General features: G+C 39.8%; 1 protein-coding gene across 1 annotated transcript in view; it reads left to right on the top strand.

The window, feature by feature from the left end:
• TRHDE (thyrotropin releasing hormone degrading enzyme) overlaps positions 1-24022 on the top strand; it is a 214307-nt gene that overhangs the window by 6033 nt on the left and 184252 nt on the right. The window contains exon 2 of the mRNA XM_056338965.1: positions 1258-1531. Within this exon, the coding sequence (XP_056194940.1) occupies positions 1258-1531 (274 nt within the window). The remainder of the gene's footprint in view (positions 1-1257; positions 1532-24022) is intronic.

Raw genomic sequence — 24022 nt, 5'->3', positions numbered from 1 at the left:
TCACATAGTTATTTCCACTGACGGAACCTTGGAAAGTGAGACATGAATCAATACCACTCAAAAAGCCTACATATGCGCTACCTTTACAGTTACCTAGTTGGCTTATAGTAATTTTCTCATCCTGCATACCTCCAGAAAATATCCTTATCAAGCTCCATAATGCAGCCTTTTAAGTGTGGCTTCTTGTTTTGCGTAGAGATCGTTGCCACATGGGTTTTCTCCAGGTGTGTAAATACAACTCTTACCCAGAAAGCTTCCTATTCTCTATCTGGATTAAAATCTCTTTAGTTCCAAAGAAAACAGTTACAGATTTTATTGTTGAACTAAACTCTTCCCATTCTGTACAGTGGCATAATAAATATCTTTTCTTCCTTCAGATATCTTTTCATAATTTGAGCCATTAACTGAGAACGTTGATTTGTTGTCTATAAAGTACGCCAGAAAAAAGCACATGTAGAAGACGGGTGAACTACTCTGTGCTTGTTTAATCATTTGCTTGTATTTGGAGTCCTTATCTGGAGATATTAAAAACCCACCTGGATGCGATCCTTTACAGTCTGCTATATGTGAATGTGCTTTAACAGGGCAGTTGGGCTAGATGGTCTCCAGAGGTCACTTCCAACCCCAAACATTCTATGATCCTGTAATTCTGCAAAGCTCACAGGACGGTTTTTTGGACTTGTATGGTCACAGCAGTTTTGTGTAATACTGTGTCTCAGACCTACATGCAGCTGGTAGGGAAGTAATCAGCAGTGGAAAACAGTGACCCTCTTGAGTGTACTATGTGACCGTAAGTTGTCATACCCAAAGGAAGGCAAAGTGCCCTGTCGATGTCTCAGGGCAGAGTGAACTCCCTGAAGGCTGTTGAAATCCTGTTTTGAACAGAGGGCTGTGATTGTTTTACACTGTGTAACCGATATTGGCTAACTTGTTTCACATACTGATGAACAAAAGTGCTAGAACCTGGAGTTTGATTCAAGGCCAGGGATTGTTTATTTAACATCAGTTAGATGTTAAACGGTTGTGTCTGCAAATTTGTAGGAAATTTGTAGACTATTACTTTGTATCAATTGCATAGTCATACAGGTAGCAAGAGTGATAAAGCAGTGTTCCCACACTGCACACTTTGTACAGTTTGGGGTTTTTTCAACCTTTAAACCGCAGTAGTCAAGCAATGTCTTATTTGGTACATCTGTGAATCAAGTGCTGTGCGCAGTCAGTAATTGCTTTCTTTTTTTTTGTTTGCTTCTTTTCTAGGTTTCTTGGTGTTACGCAGTTTTCTCCTACTCATGCCAGAAAAGCCTTTCCTTGCTTTGATGAGCCCATCTACAAGGCCACTTTCAAAATCAGCATCAGGCATCAAGCAACTTACTTATCTTTGTCCAACATGCCGGTTGAAACTTCTGTTTTTGAAGAAGATGGATGGGTTACCGATCATTTTTCACAGACCCCTCTCATGTCCACATATTACCTAGCTTGGGCAGTATGCAATTTTACATACCGGGAAACTGTCACCAAGAGTGGAGTAGTTGTAAGTATTTCTTATGCTGTATGAAATAAATTTCATTATTTTGAAAACCCTCACTTTTTGTAATGGAGCATAGCATCGAGTACTTAAAGTATTTCCTTGATGAGCATTCCTAAAATTTGCCAGTTTATTCAATGATAGTGTGCATTGTTTGGGACCTTTTCTGAAGGTTTGTCTAAAATTTTTGGGTTTTTCTGATGATTTTTGTAACTAGTTAGCTTAGTAAGTGTGGTTATCTGATGAAATTTTAAGCTTTTAAATATGCTATTTCATTTCAGTTCCATTTTCTTGGGAAGTTTTCTCTTGTTTTTCCTGTAGCCTTTTTAATACCAGTGTTCGTGAGACTATTTATTAAAAGAAAGCAGTAATACTGGCAGGGTTTCCAGTCTCCTTTCAGTACTGGCATGCCCCTTGGCATGCTGTGTGCTAGCTCAGGAGGCTGATAAAGTAATTTTTATCTTAGATCTCTTTCTCAGGAGCAGGACTTTACAACCTGTCAGCTTCCTGTTGTTGATGGAAGCACTAACTTTCTGGAACTGTCGTTTCCAAATACGGCATGGTTCCAGGAGTTACGCCATGAAAAAAACAGAGAAAATCCTTTATTTGTGTCAGTTTTGGTTTTGTTTACAAACATCAAGCTCAGAACTATATAACAAGCCAAACGTACATGAGAAATGCTGTCAGCTTAACAGGATATTTCATGGCATCATCATCTTAATTTTTCAGGTGAACATACAGAGAAACCCTTCCTTCATAGTTACTGTGAGTAACAAAACAGAGCTAGTTCTGGAAGCAGAGGGCTAGGTGGCAGCTTAAGCTGGGTGCCTAAGCAAAGTGGGTGTTTACCTTATACTTCTGCAAATGTTGTATGATTTTGTGCTCTAGCCTGGGGGCATGGGAAGGACTGCATCCCTGCCTTCCATGGCTGATCAGGTCAGGAAACGTCTCCATAACCGCTTTTAGCTAGCCTGAGCGTTGATCTGCTGTGGAGGTAGCTGATCCCACTTTCTCTGAGCCAAAGGTATTCCTTTCCTTCCTTGTGCCAGCTTTCAGCTCTGTATAGCCGTATGATCTGACTGAAAACTGACCTGAACAAATAAATGAGAGTGTGGTAAGTTTTCAACTAGATCAGTTCTGATCCAGCGCTTTATGTGACTGCCAGAGCCCTGGTATGAATTCAAGGCTGTGCTGATGGAAGGTGGAACCAGGATGGCCCTCCGCATTGGCAACCCTCGTTTAGGCCGTGCTGAAGTGATCAGGAAATAAGTCTTGGTTTTATCACTCCAACAGCTGGGTAAGGGTCTGACACTGGGGGCCCTTCACTCCTCTCCAGCCCTTCAGTACCATGGCCAGCAGACTATGACGTTACCCTCTGGCCCCATGAAGGAGAGGAGGAGGAAGCGTGGCTAGGAAGTGATTCTCTGAGGTGCTTTAACCTGAGTGTGAGGATGTGGGAACTGCTGAGGCCATGCTTGCAGTCTTCGTGGTTACTTGTGATGGCAGAAAGCCTTTGGGTTTGTGGGGTTGTTGGTTTTTTTCCTGTTGTTTTTTTTTTTTTTTTTTTTTGCTGTTAGTTCAGTGAGTTCACTTAGAAAAGGATCTCACAAGTGCCAAGGCAAAGAAGTAAGGAGGGAGAAGTTGATGCCTGGTTCTTAGCGTTGATACCAGCAGATTAATTATCTGTAGAAGAGGGATTGCTGTTGGGATAAGGAATTGGTTGCCTCTGGCTGTTGTAATAGTCATAGAGTTATATAGATGGTTGGGGTTGGAAGGGATCTTAAAGATCATCTAGTTCCACCCCCCCTGCTATGGGCAGGGATGCCCTCCACTAGACCAGGTTGCTCAAAGCCCCATCCAACCCTGCCTTGAACACTTCCAGGGATGGGGCATCTGTGACTTCTCTGGGCATCCTGTTCCCAGTTCCTGTGTCTCACCACCCACACTGTGAAGAATGTCTAATGTAAATCTACCCTCTTTCAGTTTAATACTGTTACCACTTGTCCTATCACTACACTGTCTGATAAAAAGGAGTGTTCACTGGCCCAGTAGAACAGGATGAGGTATCAGGCCATCTCTTACTCCCTATCAACCACTACTGAAACAGACTTTTGTCTGTGTAGGAGTTGAGGATTTTTTGTAATATACTCCACCTGCTGAAGGATTTAATCTTAAGGTAAGAATGGCCTGGTATTTTTCAGCTTTAGAAAACACTGGTTACTTGAGATTCTCCTGTAAGTGTAATAAGACTGAAGTTTTTGGTGTATGCTGTAGTAGAGAGGTCTTGTGCTCCTTGTGCTCTAATACAGTGTAATGTGTGCAGGTTTGTCCTCTTATCTCACTTTGAAATGTCCTAGACTCATCTGAGAAACAGCTGCAAGCAGTTCAGCTTCCAACATCAGTGTAAGCAAGTACATGAAACGGGCAGGATGGACCTTCAGGACCATTAATTTGAAAGATACAGCCCACTCAACTAATTTTCTTGTAGAGCTTGTATCCTGCAGACTTTTGCTGCTTGAGTATGTTTGATACCCTGAAGACAGAGGCACACTCGTGTCTTATAGGCAATATTTGGTAACTTTCTGCTGTTCTTGTGTTTGGAAAAACTGTTCTAAAGACTTTGGGTTTAACAGGAATCCGAAGAGAAAATCCAAGTATTAATGTGTTAAGAATTTGTGGCTACTAGAGCCTGACAGTTACCTTGAGTCTGTTGGTTCAGCATATGTAGGACATACATACGTATACTGCACTAGCTTGACAGTGCCACTGTACAGAACTTTGCCAACAGTTATGCAAATTACTACATAATCTTCATAAAGATTTGAAGACCAAAAGCCTGCATAGATTGAGATAGTCTCTTATCCCATAAAATTGGTTAGTGTAGAGTTTTAGCTCTTTTTTTATAATGCCTCTATCACAAAGGTATATTAATGCCCAGGAATACCAAAATAGTTTACACTGAGTTATTGGTTAAATACATCTTGCTGTTTTTCAGTCCATTTGTGATCTGATCTTCTTTAATTGTTGTGCAGTTTTTGTTGAAATATAATCATTTAAGGCATGAACTCACAGCAAAGACTTCAGTTCAGAGCTATGTTCATTCAGATGAATTGCTGAGGTGTTCCAGCTTTTTGAGGTGTTTTATTTTATTTTTTTTATTGCCATGCCAGGTGTTCATGGACACTACTGGGTGAATTCGAAATTATCCGAATTCTGGCACATGCAATTTTAAACTTCTTTGTTTCCTGCAAATCCACTTTTTCACTAAAATTGAGTTGCTTCCATATCCATGGCAGTGAACATAAATGTATGGCAGAAGCAAGTTTGCTTCTAAAAATCAATCAACATTCAGGAAAATTAACAAACCTCCATATTGAAACATCTTGATTGGCCATTTCTTGCATGGGGGAATATTTCTTCAGTTAATGCGATGTATATTTTATTTATTTTGTAGACATGTAGAGAAACACCTAAAAGACTTCAGGTAGCATATACTTTTGCTTTTGTTTTGGCACTTTCATGAACCTGATTTTGGTTCACAAAACATTTTGGGATGAGAGGGCTGTCCTTTCAAATTTTGACAGCATACTAATGATAAAATCTCACCTCTCTTCCAGCTGACCGGTCTTAAAGTGCTATGGCCGAGGGTAGGTAAACTCCCCAAGCAACAGAAGAAACCGTGAGATTAAAAAACTTAAAAATGGTTAAGTATTAGCTGTTCAGTTTTTCTTAAAGAATGTCATTGACCTCAAAATTCATTTTAACCTAAGTGTAAGATTCAAATACAAATCAAGTTATAAATAGAAACTGACTTTTGGAAAGCCTAAGTAGCCAATCAAAATTGTAATTTTGATATATCCTGTATAATTCTTGCAGACATGAAGATGTTCTATATTTCATATACTAAAATTAATTTTGGAAAGGGGAATTAAGACAAGCAGTGCTTTTCTATCAGCACAGCCCAGTTGATGTGAATCATTAGCAGAGTTCTTCAGTCCACGTGGGTTTCATCAGAATCCCTTCCAGAACAGGTAATTTGAAAGCAAAGTTGACATTTTATATGCATTACAGGTACATAATGTGTTGTTCAGATCCATTTGGGATTACAGGAAATCACTGCCAACGGCTTTTGCCTTTGGGCAGGGGCTTGATTCCTGCAGCAAGAGCTGTGGTGCAGTCATCTATGCTGCTGTGGACTAGGGAGCATCATAGGTCTACCATGGTGCTGCCTGAGGTAATGCTGTATTGAGGGAGCAGGGGATGCCCTTACAAGCAGGCTTAGCTGATCTTTGTATGGCTCTAGCAGTTGTACCAGCTGTAGTTGGTGAAAATCACGGGATCTGTGTACTGTCATCTTTGCACAGTGCAATAATGCAGAAAACTCCACTTACCTTCACATGCTTGCTTCCTTCAACTTGTATGTTGTGTTTCCTCATCATACCTCTTAGGTATGTTCTTTGTCAGTAATTCTTAAAAGCAAAATATATTTGGCTGGATTGTAATGCCTGTCGCATCATTATCTGTGCTTTCAATCCACCAGGCCTTTTTCTACTATTGTTACTTTATTTTTGCCCTGTCTGGATTCATTTTTACTGTACTTCTATTCCCCAAATCCTCTGTTTCTCATTGCTTTGTCAGGTTGACATGAAAACTCACTATATCCTGCATGCCTTCTCACTGTCTCATATGTTATTTTCATTCCTTTTTTTCCCTGCTAGTTGTTTCTCTTTTCCGCTAGTGGAAGGAGTGAGCACTCGGCGACAAAGCACAGTGTATCAGCAGAGATGAATGCATTGCTGGAAAGAGATGTTTCAGGGAGATTCATCTTCTACCATTCTTGTCTTTTGCTGTGGATGGATTGTGGAGATAGGTATGGAAATAAAGTGCCAACTGGCAGCTTTAAAGTGTTTGGCTCTTATCAGGGGAGTATCTGCTAAAAAGAAAAAAAGAAAGTGCATGGAAGTGACAGGAGTCAGGTGGAATTGCGAGAGCAGGGCTCAGAAGAGCAAGTGCAGTCAGCACCAGAGCAGATGGGAGTGAGCAGCAGTGAAAGGAAGTGGCTATCTGGCTGGATGGTGGTGAGTGGGAGGAGGAATGCTGATGGAAGGCAGTGCTGAAAGAATTTTGCATAGTCTCACTTATGCTACTGCTGTTCCTGTTCCAGAATGGTTGCAGCATATGTTGCAGGGCTGGCAGCATGGGGGCCTGACCACAGCTTGGTCAGCTGCTCAGGGTAGGACTTCTCTGGCTGGTTGAATCTGTGCATGTTACACTTTTGAAGAGACCTCTACAACTGCGTATGTCTTGGTTCAGTGATATTAAATGTTACTGTAGAGTCATCAGTGCCAAGTGATTTGTCATGATGCAGAGAAAGACCTTGAGGCTAAGAAAGATCTTACGAGAAGAGTCATACCACAATAAGGCCAACTTTTATTGCACTGCTGTTTTGTTTTTACTTTATCTAAGATGTAATTAGAGATCACAAGCTCCTGGTTTCTAAAGATCTTAATTCAATACTTTACAGTACAGTTAAGTCTTATCCTGAGCAATGAGGAGGAGCTGTAATTATTGTTTTCATAGCGCTCTCTGGCTTGCAGAGAGCCTGCATGAATGTCCCAGCACTGAATTCTCTTAGGCTCACTCAGTTTGGCTCAGCGTCACAAGAAAAGATAGAGTGGTTTCAAAAATGGGATCTGTATGTGCAGTATACACAGTGCAGTATATGTGCAGTAATAGTGGCTTGATTCTGCACAAGTGAAAAATCTTTTTTGCCCAGGAAGGGCTAGTGGACAGTTGCATAAAGCAGACTGTCAGCAGAATCAGCCTGTGTCCAACAGCTCATGTTAGTTTAGGTCCAGCACTATGGGACTATATTTTTATACTTGTCCTTAGGACAAGATGACTGGAGGTGTAGTGTAGTGCTTTTAGGAATCCATGAGATGCTGGAGAGCTGGGCTGGGCATTCCCTCATCTGCAGTGCAGTGATCAGTCTGAGAAGACTGAAGAGCTGACTTGAATATTCCGAGTAACTTTTTCCCCAGTGGGTTCTGCCATTTTTTCCTTGTGAGAAAAAACCAAAACCATCAGTTCTCTCTAAAATAAGTCTGCACTTATTGTGCAGTTCCACCTGTAGCTTTTAGAAAATTATTCTGTATTTGAAAAATGTATCAATATCTTTATGTAGTAGCAGTTATGACCTCAAGACCAGACATTTTATGTCAGTTAATGACTACCTGGGTTAAAGGCCTGAGGCTCTTCCTTGGGCCCTCTCTTCAGCTGCTGGTTATTAACTGCCAGCAAAGTCTCTCCATCAGTTATTATTTATTAATCAGTATTGAAGCAATTATACACCAGATGATTCTTTGTGGGTGAGCAAATTAGTTACAGCAGAACGATTTAGCTATCAAAAGTAGAATTAGTCCTCAATTAAAATGTGGTTTTCTTCCTCTGCAACCTGAATTTAGTCCAGCTCCAGAGCTGAGCTCTACTTTCTAAGTGCCCCTATACTTGAAATGTAACTTTTGTTAGCCCATCAGTTACCACTGGGAGGCCACGTGTGTATCTGATAAACAGATAGCAGCTAATGCAGGAAGCTCACCAGACGTATTTCTGAAGTCTGGTGCGATGCAGACTTACAACATTTAATTTTAAGATGTCCTGGATTGCTGCTCTCATAGTGATACAATGATATCCATTCATTTTTGATCTTCATTACAAATTTCCCACTCTTGCCTTCTCCAAAATGGCTTTCATCAAACAAAACACAATGCATGTTACAAAGAATGTGTTGAGAGGTATGCAGTTACATCGAGCTAGAAAAGCACATACACTTATGAATGTAGATAGGTGTGTTTGTGCTTTCTTTTGCTTGTATGAAATCTTCTCTGTAGTAGCAGTAGAAAGGCTGGTTCTACAAGTACCTTTTACTCAGTTCAGTGCTTACTGCTGTGAATGGTTTTAGTTAAGTGGGAAACTGTAATTTAATGTAAATCATTAATAATCCAAAGAAATCACAGCTTTCTCAGATTCACCGCATCAATATTTGTTTAGCCATTCTGTTTCAGGTTTGTATATTGAAAATGACTTCTAGTTTATTAATTTTTAAATACTATAGCTACAAACTATGCCACAAACAAACAAAACCCTATGTGATCAGCATGCATGCTAAACTGAATATGCCAGGGAATCTGTTAAAAAAATAAATTGCAAACTTGCAATCCCTTGTTATTGATTTCTGGTTGAATTTGCAAGTTGAATGCACTAGGAAAACACTGTACATGTGTTGTGCTTACTCTTCTAAAAAATGCTTTCCATCAGCACTTGTAGTACATGCAGTATTCAAATGTGGTATTTGTTTTATTAACGTAAACTCCCAGCTGCACTCTGCAAATAACATTATTGAATTGAAAGACACGTTTTGGGGAACATCGTTTTGTTTCAGTTTTGGTTAGGAAGATCACCTGTAGGTATCTGGTGGCAGTGGTGTACTTAAGTTTGTATGTAGTAGCAAGAAGACTGTTGAAAAGCACAATACAGTTTATTAGTTTGTGGGTTTATGGCTTGCCTGCTATAACAGAGAACAGAGAGAGAGGCAGCATGTGTGATTCCTGGTCTGATGGTTGTCAGAACAGCATTCTAATTGCAATTCTGTACTTTCAAGAGCAGTTCAGCCTTTAGTTGCTTCATCTGGGGTCTCTTCTGGCTAATGAGAAGAAAGGTCTGAGACTCTTAGTACTTTCCATTACTTCCTGCCATTTGCTCAGTGGAGAATAGTGTGAAGTCCTTGTAGTTCCTCCCATTTCCTACATTACAGGCAGGGGAAGGAGGGAGATGGAATAGGCAAGACTCTTACATCCTTTTCCCTTCATGTGCTAATGAGCATATGCTTAGTAATACGTGCTATGACAATATAACTCATAGTGAAGGCTGAACACTTGAGCTGTGCTCTGCTTTCTGTACGACATTCTTTCATGTCTCCTTATGCCTCATGTTCTGCTGTCACATTTGACTTCATTAAGTTATTTGTTAAATCTCCGTCCTTGGCATCAACATGAATTCTGCTTTCTGACATCCAAGGAAGTAGCAAGACTCCATTAACATGTTTCCATAAGAGCTCTTGCTATAAAAAAAAAATAAAAAAAATAAATGAAGTGCCGAATAATCTGTAGGAGGTATCTTGTTCCAGGACAATATAAAGGTGAACATTCCTGCACCAGCCTGAACATCTGTCAGTCAAACCAGTGTTACACTGTATACCTACCATAGTAACTGTGCTCTGTGCAGTGAAAATGGATTACTGAGGCAGGTGGCTTAGTTGACATCTAGTTGAGTGACAGATACTGTATTCGTGCGGGAGGAGAGTGATGTGTAATTTTATTATTTATAGACCAGTCTCTCCTCCAGGGTTCAGGTAAGTTTTAATCATATTTTTCATACAGGAACAAAGAATTTAGCTTATTTTTTCCCACTTTTTATAGCCAGCGGTGGGAAAGTAACCACTCATTTCAGAGGTTCGCAACTGTTGCCAGTCCAACCCCTCCTTTTCAGACAGTCAGGTGTCTGTGACATTCACCCTTTTAGGCTTGCCTGTACCTGATCTTTTTTTTTTTTGTGTTGGAAAACCTGCACAAATGCCATCTTATTTTTGCCTTTGTCCCAGTATTTTGTTCCATGGAGTAGATGAAAGGCTCTATGGTTTGTGGTGTTATCCCCATTTGTACTAGTAAAGGAACTAGTCTTTTTGATTTCTCTATGAAGGTGTCTGTAGGGTTACCAAGACTATTTCATTCTTCCAGTGGGATACTTTCACACTTCAGGTACCTCTTCTGAAGACTTTTTTTTTTTTTTTTTTTTTTCTTATCGGATGCCAGAATGGCACAGCTTCATGGTGTAAATGTGCTTTTCCAGGGTACAGGCTGGCTTCACATGTCCTTCCCTGCTACTCTCCGAGGGTGTAATTTGCACAGGGAAAACTGCAGCTGTGGGAATAGCCAGGGTGGCTCTCAACCATCTTGCAGATGGTGGTCTCATTCTTGAGTTTATTCCATCTTGTAGCAGGCTGCTGCAACTGCTCAGCCGCTTTAGCCTGGCATGCGGCTCCATTGCCTGGCACCCCCCTTGGGCAGTGGGGTGGGGACAGGTGGCAGAGAACCAGCTGCATTGGCCTGGTTCCACTAAAACGGTACCCCTAGGAGATTCTCTGCAGTTCCTGTCTGGCAGCTTTCTGGCTGATGCGTGCTGTTGAGACATAGCAAGAGCAGCCAGAGATGAGAACCGAGCCTGTTATCTTCTTATTTGCAACAGCATAATTTGAAAGCAGATTATGTTTCTCTTTGAAGGATAAATGACCTAAAGTGTATTAACAAAAGTTATCCTGCAGTGGATTATCCTGAAAAATATTTAGTGATGCGTTTTGTTTCACAGCATGCAGTGGAGCTGTGTGGCAGTGAGGAACAGAACAAGAAGACTTAATACTTCATTTATTTGAAATGCCTGCAGTGGGGGAGGGGATAAGAAGCTAAAGGTGGCTATTAACATTCACTGGGGGCACCTCTGGGGGTACCCACACTTTCTTGCCTCTCACCCTTCCTTCCCCTAGAGCAGTGGATAGTTTGGTAGTCACAGCAGCTTGGAACCTCAATTAAGAGTTCAGATCCTCAGTGCAGCAAGCAGTACCTTAGTTAATAAAGATAAAAGAAGAAGGGAATAAAAGGTGGAGGAGGAAGAAGGGAAGTGGATTCCTATGGATTAATTTCAAAGAAAGAAGTGTACCTACCAAATCTTTTGCATACCACATATGTGTTTCTTGTAATTCTCCAGTCCTCTGACTAAATAAATCACACTCTGTGGTTGAACAACAGTACATAATGCTATGCTTTGCTTTACTGAAAAGTGTTCCTATATGTATAAAAAATTATAATGCTGTTCTGGAATAAGTTCATTGTTACCTTTTAAATACCATGGGGAAAAAAGTTGTGGGTTTGTTTTTTTTTTATTTATACCTGGTGAGAAAGTTTGATAGTTTTTAGTCTGACCCAGGTAATTCAAAGAGAAGCCCAAATCTGTATGTGGCAATGTCAATGAGTGATAAAATGTGTTGCTTCATTTAAAGTCATAAACATATTTTTGGCTACTGCTGTGTCAGAGAAGACATAAGCTTCCTCCCCTACCCCAGAGTAAAGGAATAACTATCCTGGTTTTACTGAAGTTTTGCTAACTGGATTCAGGTGATGGAAAATGAGTGCTGCCCAAACTTGGCTTCTCTTCATTATCCTTAGCAACTCCGTATGTTTAAAGTATGTTAAATATGCAGTGCCTAGAGTAAGAGAGGAGTGATCACAGAGAATATCTGATACATTTCAGTCCACAGTACTTCTATTATATCATCTTTCTGTGATAAGCACCAGTAAAGGTAGTAGTAGCATTCTGCCCTTGTTTGGAAGCCTCCTATCGTCCCAAGCTCAAGTTGTATTCATGCAAATATTTGTCCATCTACCTGCACAGAGAGTATGCATCTGTGATGCATGTAATGTGTATGTTTGCCTTTGTGCCTGAATTTCAAAACTCTTGATTTTGGTTCCTGTTGGGAAAGAAATATGTATTATTTCCTCTCTATTCCTTTTGTTTCATATGGAGTAAATAGCAGGGGTTTCTTCTGGAACCTGGGACCTTCCTCAGTTTGAGGTTTAGTTGGGGTTCTCCATGTGGCTGTGATTCTTAGTATGGTTTATTGTTATCTACTGTTTTACTCACAAAATGTGGAGTGGTGTTGCCTTTCAATGTTCAAAAAAACCCAAACACAGAAGGTTATACTTTTAATTTCCTTGGTGCTGTTTAATGTTTATTCTTGAGCCAAACCCATTTGGTTTGAACTGGAAATTTAGGCAGTTAATGTGAGCAATTCTAAAATCCCATTGCAGTCACCCTTTGACCCTGACTTTAAAAAAGTTTTAATATGCAGAGGATTAAGAAATAGAGTAAAATCTAGTAAGTTTTCTACTTAAAAATATTACATCTGTTGTGGAAAGGGCTAACAATGAATATGTGAAGTTAATAGGCCCCAAGATAGCAGAAAGGTGAATGCAGTGGGAATATGATATCTTGGTGTAGAAAAAGAAAGTTTGAAACTTTTCCTTGGTCTCTGTATTACTTGGCTTGTGATGATCCACAGAGAACCGATCATTCAGAGTTGCCATGGGAAGTATTGTAGAATTTGTCTGCCAAGTCAAGTTACATTAGCTTCTGGCCATAGGAAATGTGAGGCATACAGAGGAGATACGCTGGTAGCTTAGAGTTAAGAACCTAGTGCAAACCTTTTCATAACACTGTTGTGGAACGCATGAAGAGGCTTGAGAAAGTGGAAGGGGATGAAGACAGCCACCTCTCAGAAAGCTTGGGTCTCCTTGCTGTGAAACAACTTTGAAATGCCTAACTAGGTTGTATGTGAGAGCTGCTTGATCAGCGGAAAAAGTTCGGTGAAAGCATAATTTAGGTATGGAAATGAAGATTTGTAATTTGCATGGTTACAATAGGGCACATTATAACATTTGATTTTACTACAAAATACTTTGATGAACCACACATGACTAGGAATGATTATACCACCATGAAGTATTGTAAGGATAAAAAGGATCAGTGAATCATAGTGCAGCTGGTGGTGTAGAGTTGCCTGGTTTCATAGTTCCTGTTAATCAGAGGTTGATGGCTAAGGAGAAGTATCCTGAGTACTGTTTTTTACGTACATATGTGCTTTAGCAGCATTTAAATTATTTAAATGGATTTAATTATATAGTCTGTTCCCTAATTGAACTCGCCGGTACAATGATACCTTGCAGTACCTATGTCAGGAAGTCCAGAAGAGAACAAAACTGATTTCCTTGCAGAATCTATCTGCTCTGGAAGATGCTTACTTTCAAATGCAGAGATTTACGGATGCTGAGGTGCTTTAATGAAGTTAAACTGCTGTAACAATCACAATAAACACAAATGGAAGTGCTTTTCTGTATTTACTGAGCTCTGTCACCTGTACTTGGACAAGCTCCCCCCTACCCTACCAACTTTTAACACAGATTTTCATATCTTTTTCTTCTTCAGTGGCTGCTTTGTGGCATCTAGTCACTTCAGACTTGCTGTCTTTCAGGTCCAAGGACTTCTGTGTTGTTTGTTCAGCAGACCAAGTTCAAATAATGTTGCTGAACTGCAGGGTGCAGTTTAGCATTGTATGTAATGCAGTGTAGCTGAGAGTTCCTACTGAACAGAGTTGTTCCCTCCCTGCCCTCACCTGCACACTTTTACTGTATCATTTCGGTTCGATCTAGTGATCTCTGGCTAAACAGTGAGCCTGTTCACTGCAATAATCCAAAGGAAAACTAACAACAACATTTAATAACCTTTTGACCGAACCATCTCAACTAATGTGTGGCTAGTCCATGGATCTAACCTGAGAGGAGGATGAAATGCATGACTGTACTTTTTAGAGATAATGCTGTCATAACTGTGGAGTAAGAACAAAATAAAACTGTCTACAAAAGTATTTCACCACTGTGACTTGTGGAGGTGTTACTCTTTCACATCCAAGCTGCAGTCAATATTACTGAGGTGAAGAAGTTAACGCCAGGTGTTTGATATGTGTGAATTACAAGTGAGACCCTTCAGAGGGGTGAGATGTTTTTACCATTTCTATATCTGTACCTCACCTTCCTGTTTATTAAGAACCCATTATGAGTTATTTCCTGGAGTCTAGCTGTGACAGTCACTGTAGCTGGAGAAAAAACCCCAACATATTATCCACAAGGAAGAGGCACTGTGCAAGGGACCCACAGCCAGAGCTGGTCTTCAAGTTATGTGTTAGATCACACTGAAGTATTTTTTTCCAGTCTTTAAAAAAACCCCAACATGCTTATTGTAAGAACAGCCACAGAGGGAAATATATTTCTGTATCCTATATGGAGACCAGTTTAGAGATGACAAAAAGTGGAGGATTACTCCTAGATTCCAGCTATCAGTAACTCTGACCTGGAGTTATACATGGACCACTGGTTTTAATAGCTGCTGAAGAACCTGCTCTCTATGAATGTGCATTGTCTGTGTTGGAAGCCTTTGCTCTCTGTGACATTTGGTGGCAACAAGATTTGTATTTTACTTATGTGTGTTGTTTACTTCAGTGCATTTTTTCCACATTTGCATTGGGTGCCCTCTTCTGCTGTGACGATCAGTGACTGGTTTTCTTCATTCACTTCTTGTGTACCAGTCCTGAATTTATAGATGGTTTAGCTGTCCTTTTTCAGAACTCAAAAGTACTTAATCTCCCCTTGTGTGGGATTCACTTCCCATCTCTTTCTTGTTCTTACCACCTTTCTCTGTGCCTTTTAAGTTCTACAGTGCCTGTTTGAAACACTGAGTGAAAGAGAGGGGTGGTGCCACAACTGCCTGCAGTACTCAAAGTTTATTTGCTTGAGTTTGTTCTGTGGCATAATAATGCTTTGGGTTTTATTCTATCCTTAATCAGTTGTAACATTTTGTTTGCCTACTGAATATCTGCTGAGCCCTGAGCTGATGTTTTCAGAGAGCTGTCCACAGTGACTGCAAGAATTCTTCCCTGAGCAACAGCTAATTTATATACATTACCGTGTATGTGTAGTTATGGTTATTTTTTCCTGTTTATGTTTCTTTGCACTTACTGGTGTTAAATTTCGTCTGCCGTTTTACCAACCAGCCACTCGGTGTCATGAGATTCACCTGCAGCATTTTGTACATATGACTATTCTGAGTAATTCTGTACAGACTGCACACTTTTCTGCTTATATGTCCATGTCAGTTCTGGACACATTCCTTATTGCTTGTCTCTGCTGGTGTGGCAGAAGAGTTCATGTCTAGCAAGAAAACAGCAGCTGCATGTTCTGTTTTGTGGTAAGAAAATTTAGTGGAACTTTACGGAAAAGTCTTGCTGAAAAAGATTCTGACAATGTGATAATATACACATGTAAACAAGTGAACAGAGAATGAGGTTGTTGCTAGAAGTCATGGGTAGTTATGGCTCAGTTCACTGCTGGGTGAGAACTCTAGCGACATCAGCAATGGCAATTGCTGTCCTGAAGGTTGACCAACATCTTCAACACTTTGAGTGTATTTTAGTCACTGTCAGCTGACCTGAGTAGGTTTATCTGTTCTGGAATATTCTGAATCACTCCTTAGGTTCTGTTAACTTTATTGAACAGACCTCCATTGACAGACGGTGGAGGTACAAACGCCATCTTGTAGGCAGACATGTACATCACAGAGACCTTTAGGACCTGAGGGACATCTGTGCTTTATGAAGCATCACTCTAACCATAAGCTGTAGTGTTTTGACTGTAATTCTGTTACATTTGTGTTTGGAGCAAATCTTAGGAAGTTAAACATTCAGCTTTATTTCAAGGGGAGTGTATTGTCTCTCATGAGATGAAATACTTTGGTTTTGTTTCAGTGGGAAAGAGGGTTAAGGCAATATTGATTCAATACTAACAAACTAAGAATGGCAAGTTCAGCTGGTGAACTGAAAAAATCAGTTATTTGCACATCCCTGGTGAGATGCTAACACACTTAAAGGCTAAGTACTAGAACACTGGGAAGATTTTTTTCTTCTTGTTTATATTTCCAGTTTTCCTGATTTTTATGGATTGCTAATAACCTACAAATGTAACAAGTTCAAGGCAAAAAAAAAAAAAGTAATTGTAAAAATTGTGGTTCTGATATATGGAAAACTGTTTTTGCATTGGTCGCTTTATTTTTTTATTAAAAGATCCAAGGCTGTAGTGACAGGAAGATAATTCTTTTCTTAACAGAGCACATTAGGACCATGACAGAAACATCATGTCGCTGAAAGTCTGTCTATTCTAGAGAGGGACAGGTAGTGAAGTATTTAACCGATCTTTATATAGCTGGACAATGCCAAATACACAGCTTCTTTAGGAAGTCCAAAATGGAAAAAGTTGGAGCTTCCATACCTGAACTTTTAGTCTGAAAGAGTCTGTCTTGTGGTTTTGTACCATTTTCTGCTCATCAGCATTCAGCAACACTGCAGGATAGAGGAAAAATACAGAAGCATAAGAAAAAGATAAAAGGAGACTGGGAGCTGAAAAAAGATAAATGACTTTGCCGTCAGTGCAGTATAATGAAAATCAAATCAGTGCTTGGCAATGCACAATTGCCTGGTATGGCTAACCCCAGACAGTGTTTTAAGTAAAATGCATGCCTTTTGTTTTTTGTTCTTGTATTCATATAAAGATAAATTACTTTTTTATTAGTTGATTGCAGGGAAAATAGATGTCCTGATTTTGTAAAGTCATAAGGATGAGTGTGACATGTGTTTAGTGTTTGTTTGGTTATTGGCTTTGCCAATAATGGAGTTTTGTTGTCAAGGTAAGGCCTGTTACAACCCCTTTTTGTTTTGTTTGACCTGGGTATAAAAAGAATTTACAAGCAGGATACAGTCACCCTAAAAGTGTAAAACAATTATTTGTTTCATACCTGGGGGTTAACAAGCTACTAGGCTCTATGTTAGTGTGCTCTCTATTGCTCACAATCTTTGCTGACCTGGCAGGCATTGCCTGGGGAGGAAAGAATGTCCTGTGTGGCTGCTTTCAATAGACCCTCAGTGTTGCTGAGCTGCCATGTATCACCAGCTCTGATAATACTGATGGCTGGAGATGATGGTTCCCAGTGGGGCCAGCTAACTTCTGCATGATTTGGTACCATTGTATTGGTATTTTCTTCTTGAATCCCTGAGCTAGCAATGATGTTGTCTCGGTAATATTAACCTTTGCAACTTTCATATTTTTTTCTGTCACCAGACTTTCTCATAGCCCTTCTTCACGAGTTACACAGCTAGGCAATACTAGAGCTGGATGTTGGCATGCGGGTAGCTGAACCCCTGGGTGGTGAAAGCAGAGTTACCAGAGAGGATTATAGGCTGTAGTGCTAGTATTTACATGACCAAGTTACACTGTAATTGAAAGTAGTATAAAAAATAATTTTAGCAAACTTATCAATTTCTTTTTATCAAAATAAATAATAAAAGTACCTTTTCTGTGTTATTTTCAAATAATATTAATGTTTCAAATTATTATGCATTGGCACAGTGCTGCACTGCTTGTGGGAAATGCACAATGGAAACATAATTCATTTTAGAATGTGCCTACACTGGCATCAAGACACAAAAAGGAATCCACAATAACTTTGAAAGACTTTTGCAAACTTGCATTTTGTTCCTGATTGGATCTGACAATGTATTTTTAATGAATGTAGTCTGGAACATCTGCAAACTGTTTGCAAGCTGGAATTTTCTTTTCGAATAGCTGACTGTGGAATCACAAACTCTGTAATCATGAATGATGTGTTTCCACATTACCTATTTGCAATATAATATAATAATAGCAATAATGAAATCCCGTCCCTCCCAGTTAAAATTCAATATTCTGGATAGCATTTCATACCAGTATAATGTGTTATTGGCTGTTTGTCATGGCTCACAGATGACTGCAAATGGCCTCCAAACACCTTGTACAGCTGAAAATACACTTGTTTTCTCGGTTGTTCCTTTCCAGCTTCTTCATTTTAGTAAGTGAATCCCAGAATCCACCAGTGTACAGGAAACTTGTGAACCAGAGCTCTTCTTTCTTTCCAGGTTAGATTACAATGTATAAACCTGTTGGGAGCCCTATTTTTGTGTCCACAGAATGAACTCAGGTTGCTTCTAACTCTCTCATCATGGGAGTTAAATGAGACAGAATTGTTCTCAGGTTCATATTGTTCCATGCATTCCTGTACTTGATAAATATTTGATTGTTGTGGATTTTAAGGCCTTGGCTACATCCATATGAATGCAGTGCAGTGTACAGCTAGGAGAGCTACTGGTATATAAACTAGCAGGGATAGGTAACATAGCCGCTAAGGTCAGGTGTAGACACACCACTAATTTAAATGGAGATACTGTATAGTTGTGATCATGCTGTGTAACGTGGGAGTAAATGCACCGGAGATCAACTCTTCAAACATTGCAGCATTCAGTGTAGACAAACCCTTAATCTTGTATTTACTTTCTTGGCTCAGTTTTTTTTTTTTAAGCTGCAGGACCAAAAGGGGATGAAGCTATCAGATCTTTTCCTTGCTGTGCTTACTACTGGCTTGCTTATGTGATCGACCTTGTAACTTGGTCTGTTTCTATTCTTGAGCCCCCAGTGACCTAGGATTTGGAGTTTGTTCCAAAATACCCTCTCTTTTTAGCATGTGATGAAGAGGCTTCAGCTTTCATGAGCTCAAAGGCCACCACCTATTAAACTGTTCCCCCCCCCCCCCCCCCCCCCCCCTTCAGTACTACCATACTGGTTTCAGAATGCCTGTTGCTTGAGTCTGAAAACCCCTTGCCCATCTCAGCAGTAATGACAAAGTAAAAATCAGCATTTAAAGAAGAGTAATTTCTCAGGGTCTTCCATGAAAGTGCTTTGCAGAGTGTGCAAGTGCACCGGTGAAATTTGGGTCAGAGAAGATCAATGAAGTGTCCTTTGCTGCAGCTTAAGGGTCTGTGGTGTGGTGTTGAAATGATGGAGAAGAATGTGGAGAACGATGGCTGTTAGCTGACTTACAGCTATCGCACAGCTCATACTTGACCCCATTCCTGCGTTGGCATAAAATGAATGAAGCACATCTGTCCTTTTTAGGGAGAGGTGAGTAATCCTCAGTGGAGTACAGTGCAAGTACAGCATGGTGATCCCTTAATGGACACTGATTTAGCTGCCTCTGGAATAGAGTGAGATAGCAATGTCAGCAGAGTGGTGTGTCCCAGGTCATTTACTGTGCTGCAAGTCAAGGCTTATTAGCTTAGACACAGCTCTTCCTCTGCTGTACACGTGTCTCTGAGCGATGCTGGATTGTAACACGCAGCGATGCCAGTGTGCCTGCTAGCTCTTCTGTGCCATGCTCTGCTGCCTAGGGGAGCTTTCTCCTCACAGGCACAGTCCAGGCTTCTCCTGAGGTTGCATATGTCTCTATGTGCCCTCTCCTCTAAAAGTTTACCATTTTTTTGAGACTGAGCTCACCATCTACAAGGCTGCCCTGATCTTGTGGTTAGTTTGATGGGGTTTTTTTGTGAGTAATGAAGCCTTTTCATCTTATTGGAAAGAAAACCAGAAATGAAATACTCTTTAATTGTTTAACATAACCTGTGACTACTAACCTTGTTAATTTTTTTTTTCATGAGCAAGCAGGGCAATGATCGAATGCAGCTGCAAATGTCACAAGATCTGTTTGGATCTGTAAGTGTAATGCATGGAGGCACTTGGGAACAGCAGCTGGCTGGGTAGTGTTTGGGAGTCCATGAAGTACAGCAGCTGGAGGCTGTCTCTCAAAGGCTTAATCCTCTGGGGTGCTGATGATGAGATTGACTCCTCAAATGAAAGGCCAAAGCTTAAAATGTTTGCTAGTTCAAGGACCAGTCAATCAGCACCGTGAACATGCAGTCCAGCAGCAATGCTTCTCCCGGGGATATCTTGTTCCCTCATCGCTTCCCCCCCACCCCTTTTTTCTCTGCCTAATAGGAAATGAGACAGCTTTGAAGATCCTCATGAGAAAAGTGTAGTAGGTATTTTAGAGGTGGTAGCCACAAGCTGCTTGAGAGCTTTAGGCGAAACTGGCAGCAGAATATTAGGCAGTGATATTTATACAAATGCTTTTCTTAAAAGCTTCTGGTAGCAGTTTCCTTTACTTCATAGGCTGATCTGAAGACTCTCAACTTGTTATTAGTTTATACTTTCATAGCCTAGCTCCTTCAGTCCCCTCTGTTTTTAATAATCTTCCTGCATCCCCATGATGTTAGTGACTGTTTGCCTCCTACAGAAGTCAAATTTTCAAGCACAGGGATCCCACTCCTCACTGATACTTTCTTGGAGATAATTAGAGTACACAAACTGTGGGACAGCATGAGACCGTTTATCCTTCTCTTCCATGGTCCTGCCAATGACAGAGTCAAGCACCAGAAACTTGGGGAAAAAGCATACTTGAGGTCCTATTCTGATATGCCAAACCCTAGAGAAAGCTTCCGTGCAAAGTCACTGCTTGATCCTTTCCAGTGTTCGTATCCCATGGAAGCTTCCAAAAGATTTTGCATTTGTTCATCAGTTACTTACTAAAGTGCACAAGGGCACTTGCTGCCCACACACTGTTGATATTGCCTCTAGTAATTGTTCTTAATGTTTGCTAATCTGCAGATGCGTCAGTTGCAGACACAGTTTATGCTGTGGGTACAGGTACCATGAGAGCAAATAAAGCCTGCCTTTTTAAAGGTTTACTTTGCACTGTGAAGTCAAGGTATGCCTCATGAGAGGGAGTGCTATCTTAGGCTCTTAAAGTGTTAAAAAGAGAGAGACTAATGAAGCTGTTAAATTGATGTGAAAGTCAGCTGGAAGCTAAGCAGGGGAATAGCTTTCTTCATCAACTAGGAAAAAAGAAGGAAGGTCTGTTCAAATAACGGTGATCTGTTCCACTGTCAGCAAAGGAACATATCTGCACAGTCTGTTTTATTGTGCTAGGAACTGAAGAAATGATTGTGGTAAAAATGCCTTTGTCTTCCTATTTCCCTAATTGGCAGGCTGTTTAAGACATTGTGTAAGTTTTAGTTTTTAGTGCGAGTTCAGTATTGCCTGCAGTATGATCGCCATGCTTGCAGCATCTAGAAGGTTGGAAACCAGGTCTCAGAAATATTTCCTTTCTTTCCATCTTCCCATAATCCATCAGACCATGTTGTTGCTTTGTGCTAGTTAGCTTCCTGGGGAAGAAATTAGCTTGACTTTTTTATAAGGGAGGGTTTTAATCCTGTTTCTTCTTGATATGATCCTATTCTAAACAAACTATTTTAATTTAGTGCTAACCAGCATATGTGTATGAATGAAGAGGTTAGCTTTCACCAAATCGTTATTTTGGAAAACCTGTGTGATAGTCATCTAGACCTAGTTTAATCTCAGCTGGTTAGCTGACTGGCTAGCTGTCCAGATGTAAACCAGATGTGTTGTTTGAACGGTGGCTGATCAGAAAGTGTTAGTAAATTGGCCTTTTCCATAGGCACGCAGAGACTATCACCGATTAACTCGCATCTTCCTAATAGGAAATATGTCTTGAGTAGTGAAAGTTTTAAGATGAGGAATGTAATGTGAATGATAAAATGTGCAAAAATATTTTTTTATAATCATAAACACCTGAACATTTCATATATTGAAAGGGATTAGATTAATAACCTTGCAGTTAAACATTACATAGTTTTTTATTTTAATTTAAACAATTCACATGCCATATTAATGTGTTCTGTAGATTAAACCCAGCATGCCTCAGAGTATTATTCATCACATTTGTCTAAGTTTGTTATATCAGAGTACTTGAATTTTGCAACTTTTTCTGTCTTAAGGTGCAAAAACCCCTCTGTTTGCCAGTTCTGATTCTTCGTGTACATGTGATCTGCCACTTCTCATCTGTGTCTCTGCTGGTTAGGCGGTTAATCACTTTGGTCCCTGGTTGTGGCCTTGATCTTTCTAAGATGGGAGTCCTGAGATAGCAATAATGTTCTAATTGATTCAAACCTTCTATTTTGCTTTCTGTATTTATAACTCAATTTGCCTTTGGATTTTTTTTTTCTCCCTCTTCTAATTCGTGTGTTTTACACTGAGATTGGTGTGCTCAGAAGGGATCTGGAATCTGTCCAGCCATGGGTTGGAGAAGTTATTGATAGGTAACTACTGCTTACCTGATTTATTTTCTCTGGCTGAAGTGCTCATTCTGCCCATGGTTTTGTAAGAGGCTAGTTGTGCAAAAGTGTTTGGATACCATTAACACATTTAGCTTTTTTTGTTTCATTTTTATATTGTTCTGTGGATTTGGAAGGTTTATAAAAAACATTTAAAATATTAGTTGAGAGTCAGAAATGGAGCCTTTAATGAAGCTTTTTTAGTGGGTTTTAAAGTGTGTCCATACAAAAAATTTGATTTCTTGTTTCCCTATTTCGTGGCTTATGGATTTTGCTTTTATTGGCCAAATTGTTTGTCTCTCTGCTCTGACAAGTTTTTAGCCTGCAGGAACTCTCACTGTTAATATGGTTGCTGCTTTTATTGATGCAACCCGTTTTTGTTATGGATTTTATACCAGTCAGAGCACAAAATTTCCCATGTGCATATTTTCCTCCATCCTAAGGGCTAGCTATAGTTTTTCAAAAACTATTGTGGGCTCAGTCTAGCGCAATGCAGACTTGTCTACAAAATGCTGAGTTTCCTCAGTGCCAACAAGTTTTAAAGGGTACTTTAAAATTCAGCACCTTACAGTACTGATCTGTTTACCTTGCAAATAGTTTTTCTGTTAAGTTTACATATAGCTCACAAGATACTTTCTTGTGTTCCTTTTGCTTATTGCTGCTGTTATAAGCTGTGTATTGAGTAAATGCATTTGAGCTAGGCGATGAGCTGTGCTCCTGCTTTGCTTTTCTTAGGACTATATTTTGTCATCGGTTCTCTTTATTTACCACAGTTTGGGGTTTTTTTTTCTGTTTTTTTTTTTTTTTTTTTTTCTAATATGAACTGAGATTACTGCAGACATAAAATGAGTAAGGTGAAATGTGTATCTGCCAGGCTATGGTTTCCTCTAAGATTGTGCTGAATTTGATGTGAAACATGAAAGTACTGACGTGCCCTTGCAAACATCTTGGTTGGATTGTCATGTACAGTATACCTCCTCCCAGTTTTTTTGTTACACTGTGGACAGCCACATCAGTAGTGGCTATTTTGTAGGGGACCCCTTTGCTGAAATCTCTTACTTTTAAGTGAATTAATTACTTTTAAGCGATCAATAAAATAGCCTTTCCCTTTAAACAAAGATACCTAGTTTCAGCCTGGTATCCACTTGATGAAAGATGTTATTATGTGAATGGGATTGTTACTGTTAGACATGAGTGAACATGGGGAGTTTCAGTTTTCAGAATGCCTTCTGAAGTTGAGCAGTTTCAGAGGTACAGGTCTACAGTTTGACATAGAGTTTAGGTCTGGCTTTTGAAAAACATATTGTGACTGAGGAACCTGAAACCAGGATATTTTATTTTTTTAAAATTTGTAATAGAAAAGATGCTGTTTTCCAGAAAATGTATTTTAGGAATTGTAATTTTATGATTTATGATGAAAAGATGATTTATCAGTTTGGGGCAGTAAGGAAATTCAAGTTCTATTTCCAGCTGTTTTTCAGATTTTCTTTCTGATACTAAGCACAGTTTTCTTCATCCTTCATGTATAAAATGGAGATAACAAGAGTTAATTTTCCCCATGTTTTGCCTGTCTCTCTTCAGACAGAATGATTTGAGAATAAGTCAACTCTCACTCCTATTTATGTATCCGGCTGAGCACAGGGGAACCTCATTGTCAGCCTCTAGACAATGCCAAAATATAAATCAGCAGTTAGAGTGGCTGCAGATTATAATTTCAAATGGAATTACTC

This window comes from Falco biarmicus, chromosome 5, assembly GCF_023638135.1.
Source record: "Falco biarmicus isolate bFalBia1 chromosome 5, bFalBia1.pri, whole genome shotgun sequence".
Lineage (NCBI taxonomy): Eukaryota > Metazoa > Chordata > Aves > Falconiformes > Falconidae > Falco > Falco biarmicus.
This window is presented reverse-complemented; position numbering and strand designations above follow the sequence as displayed.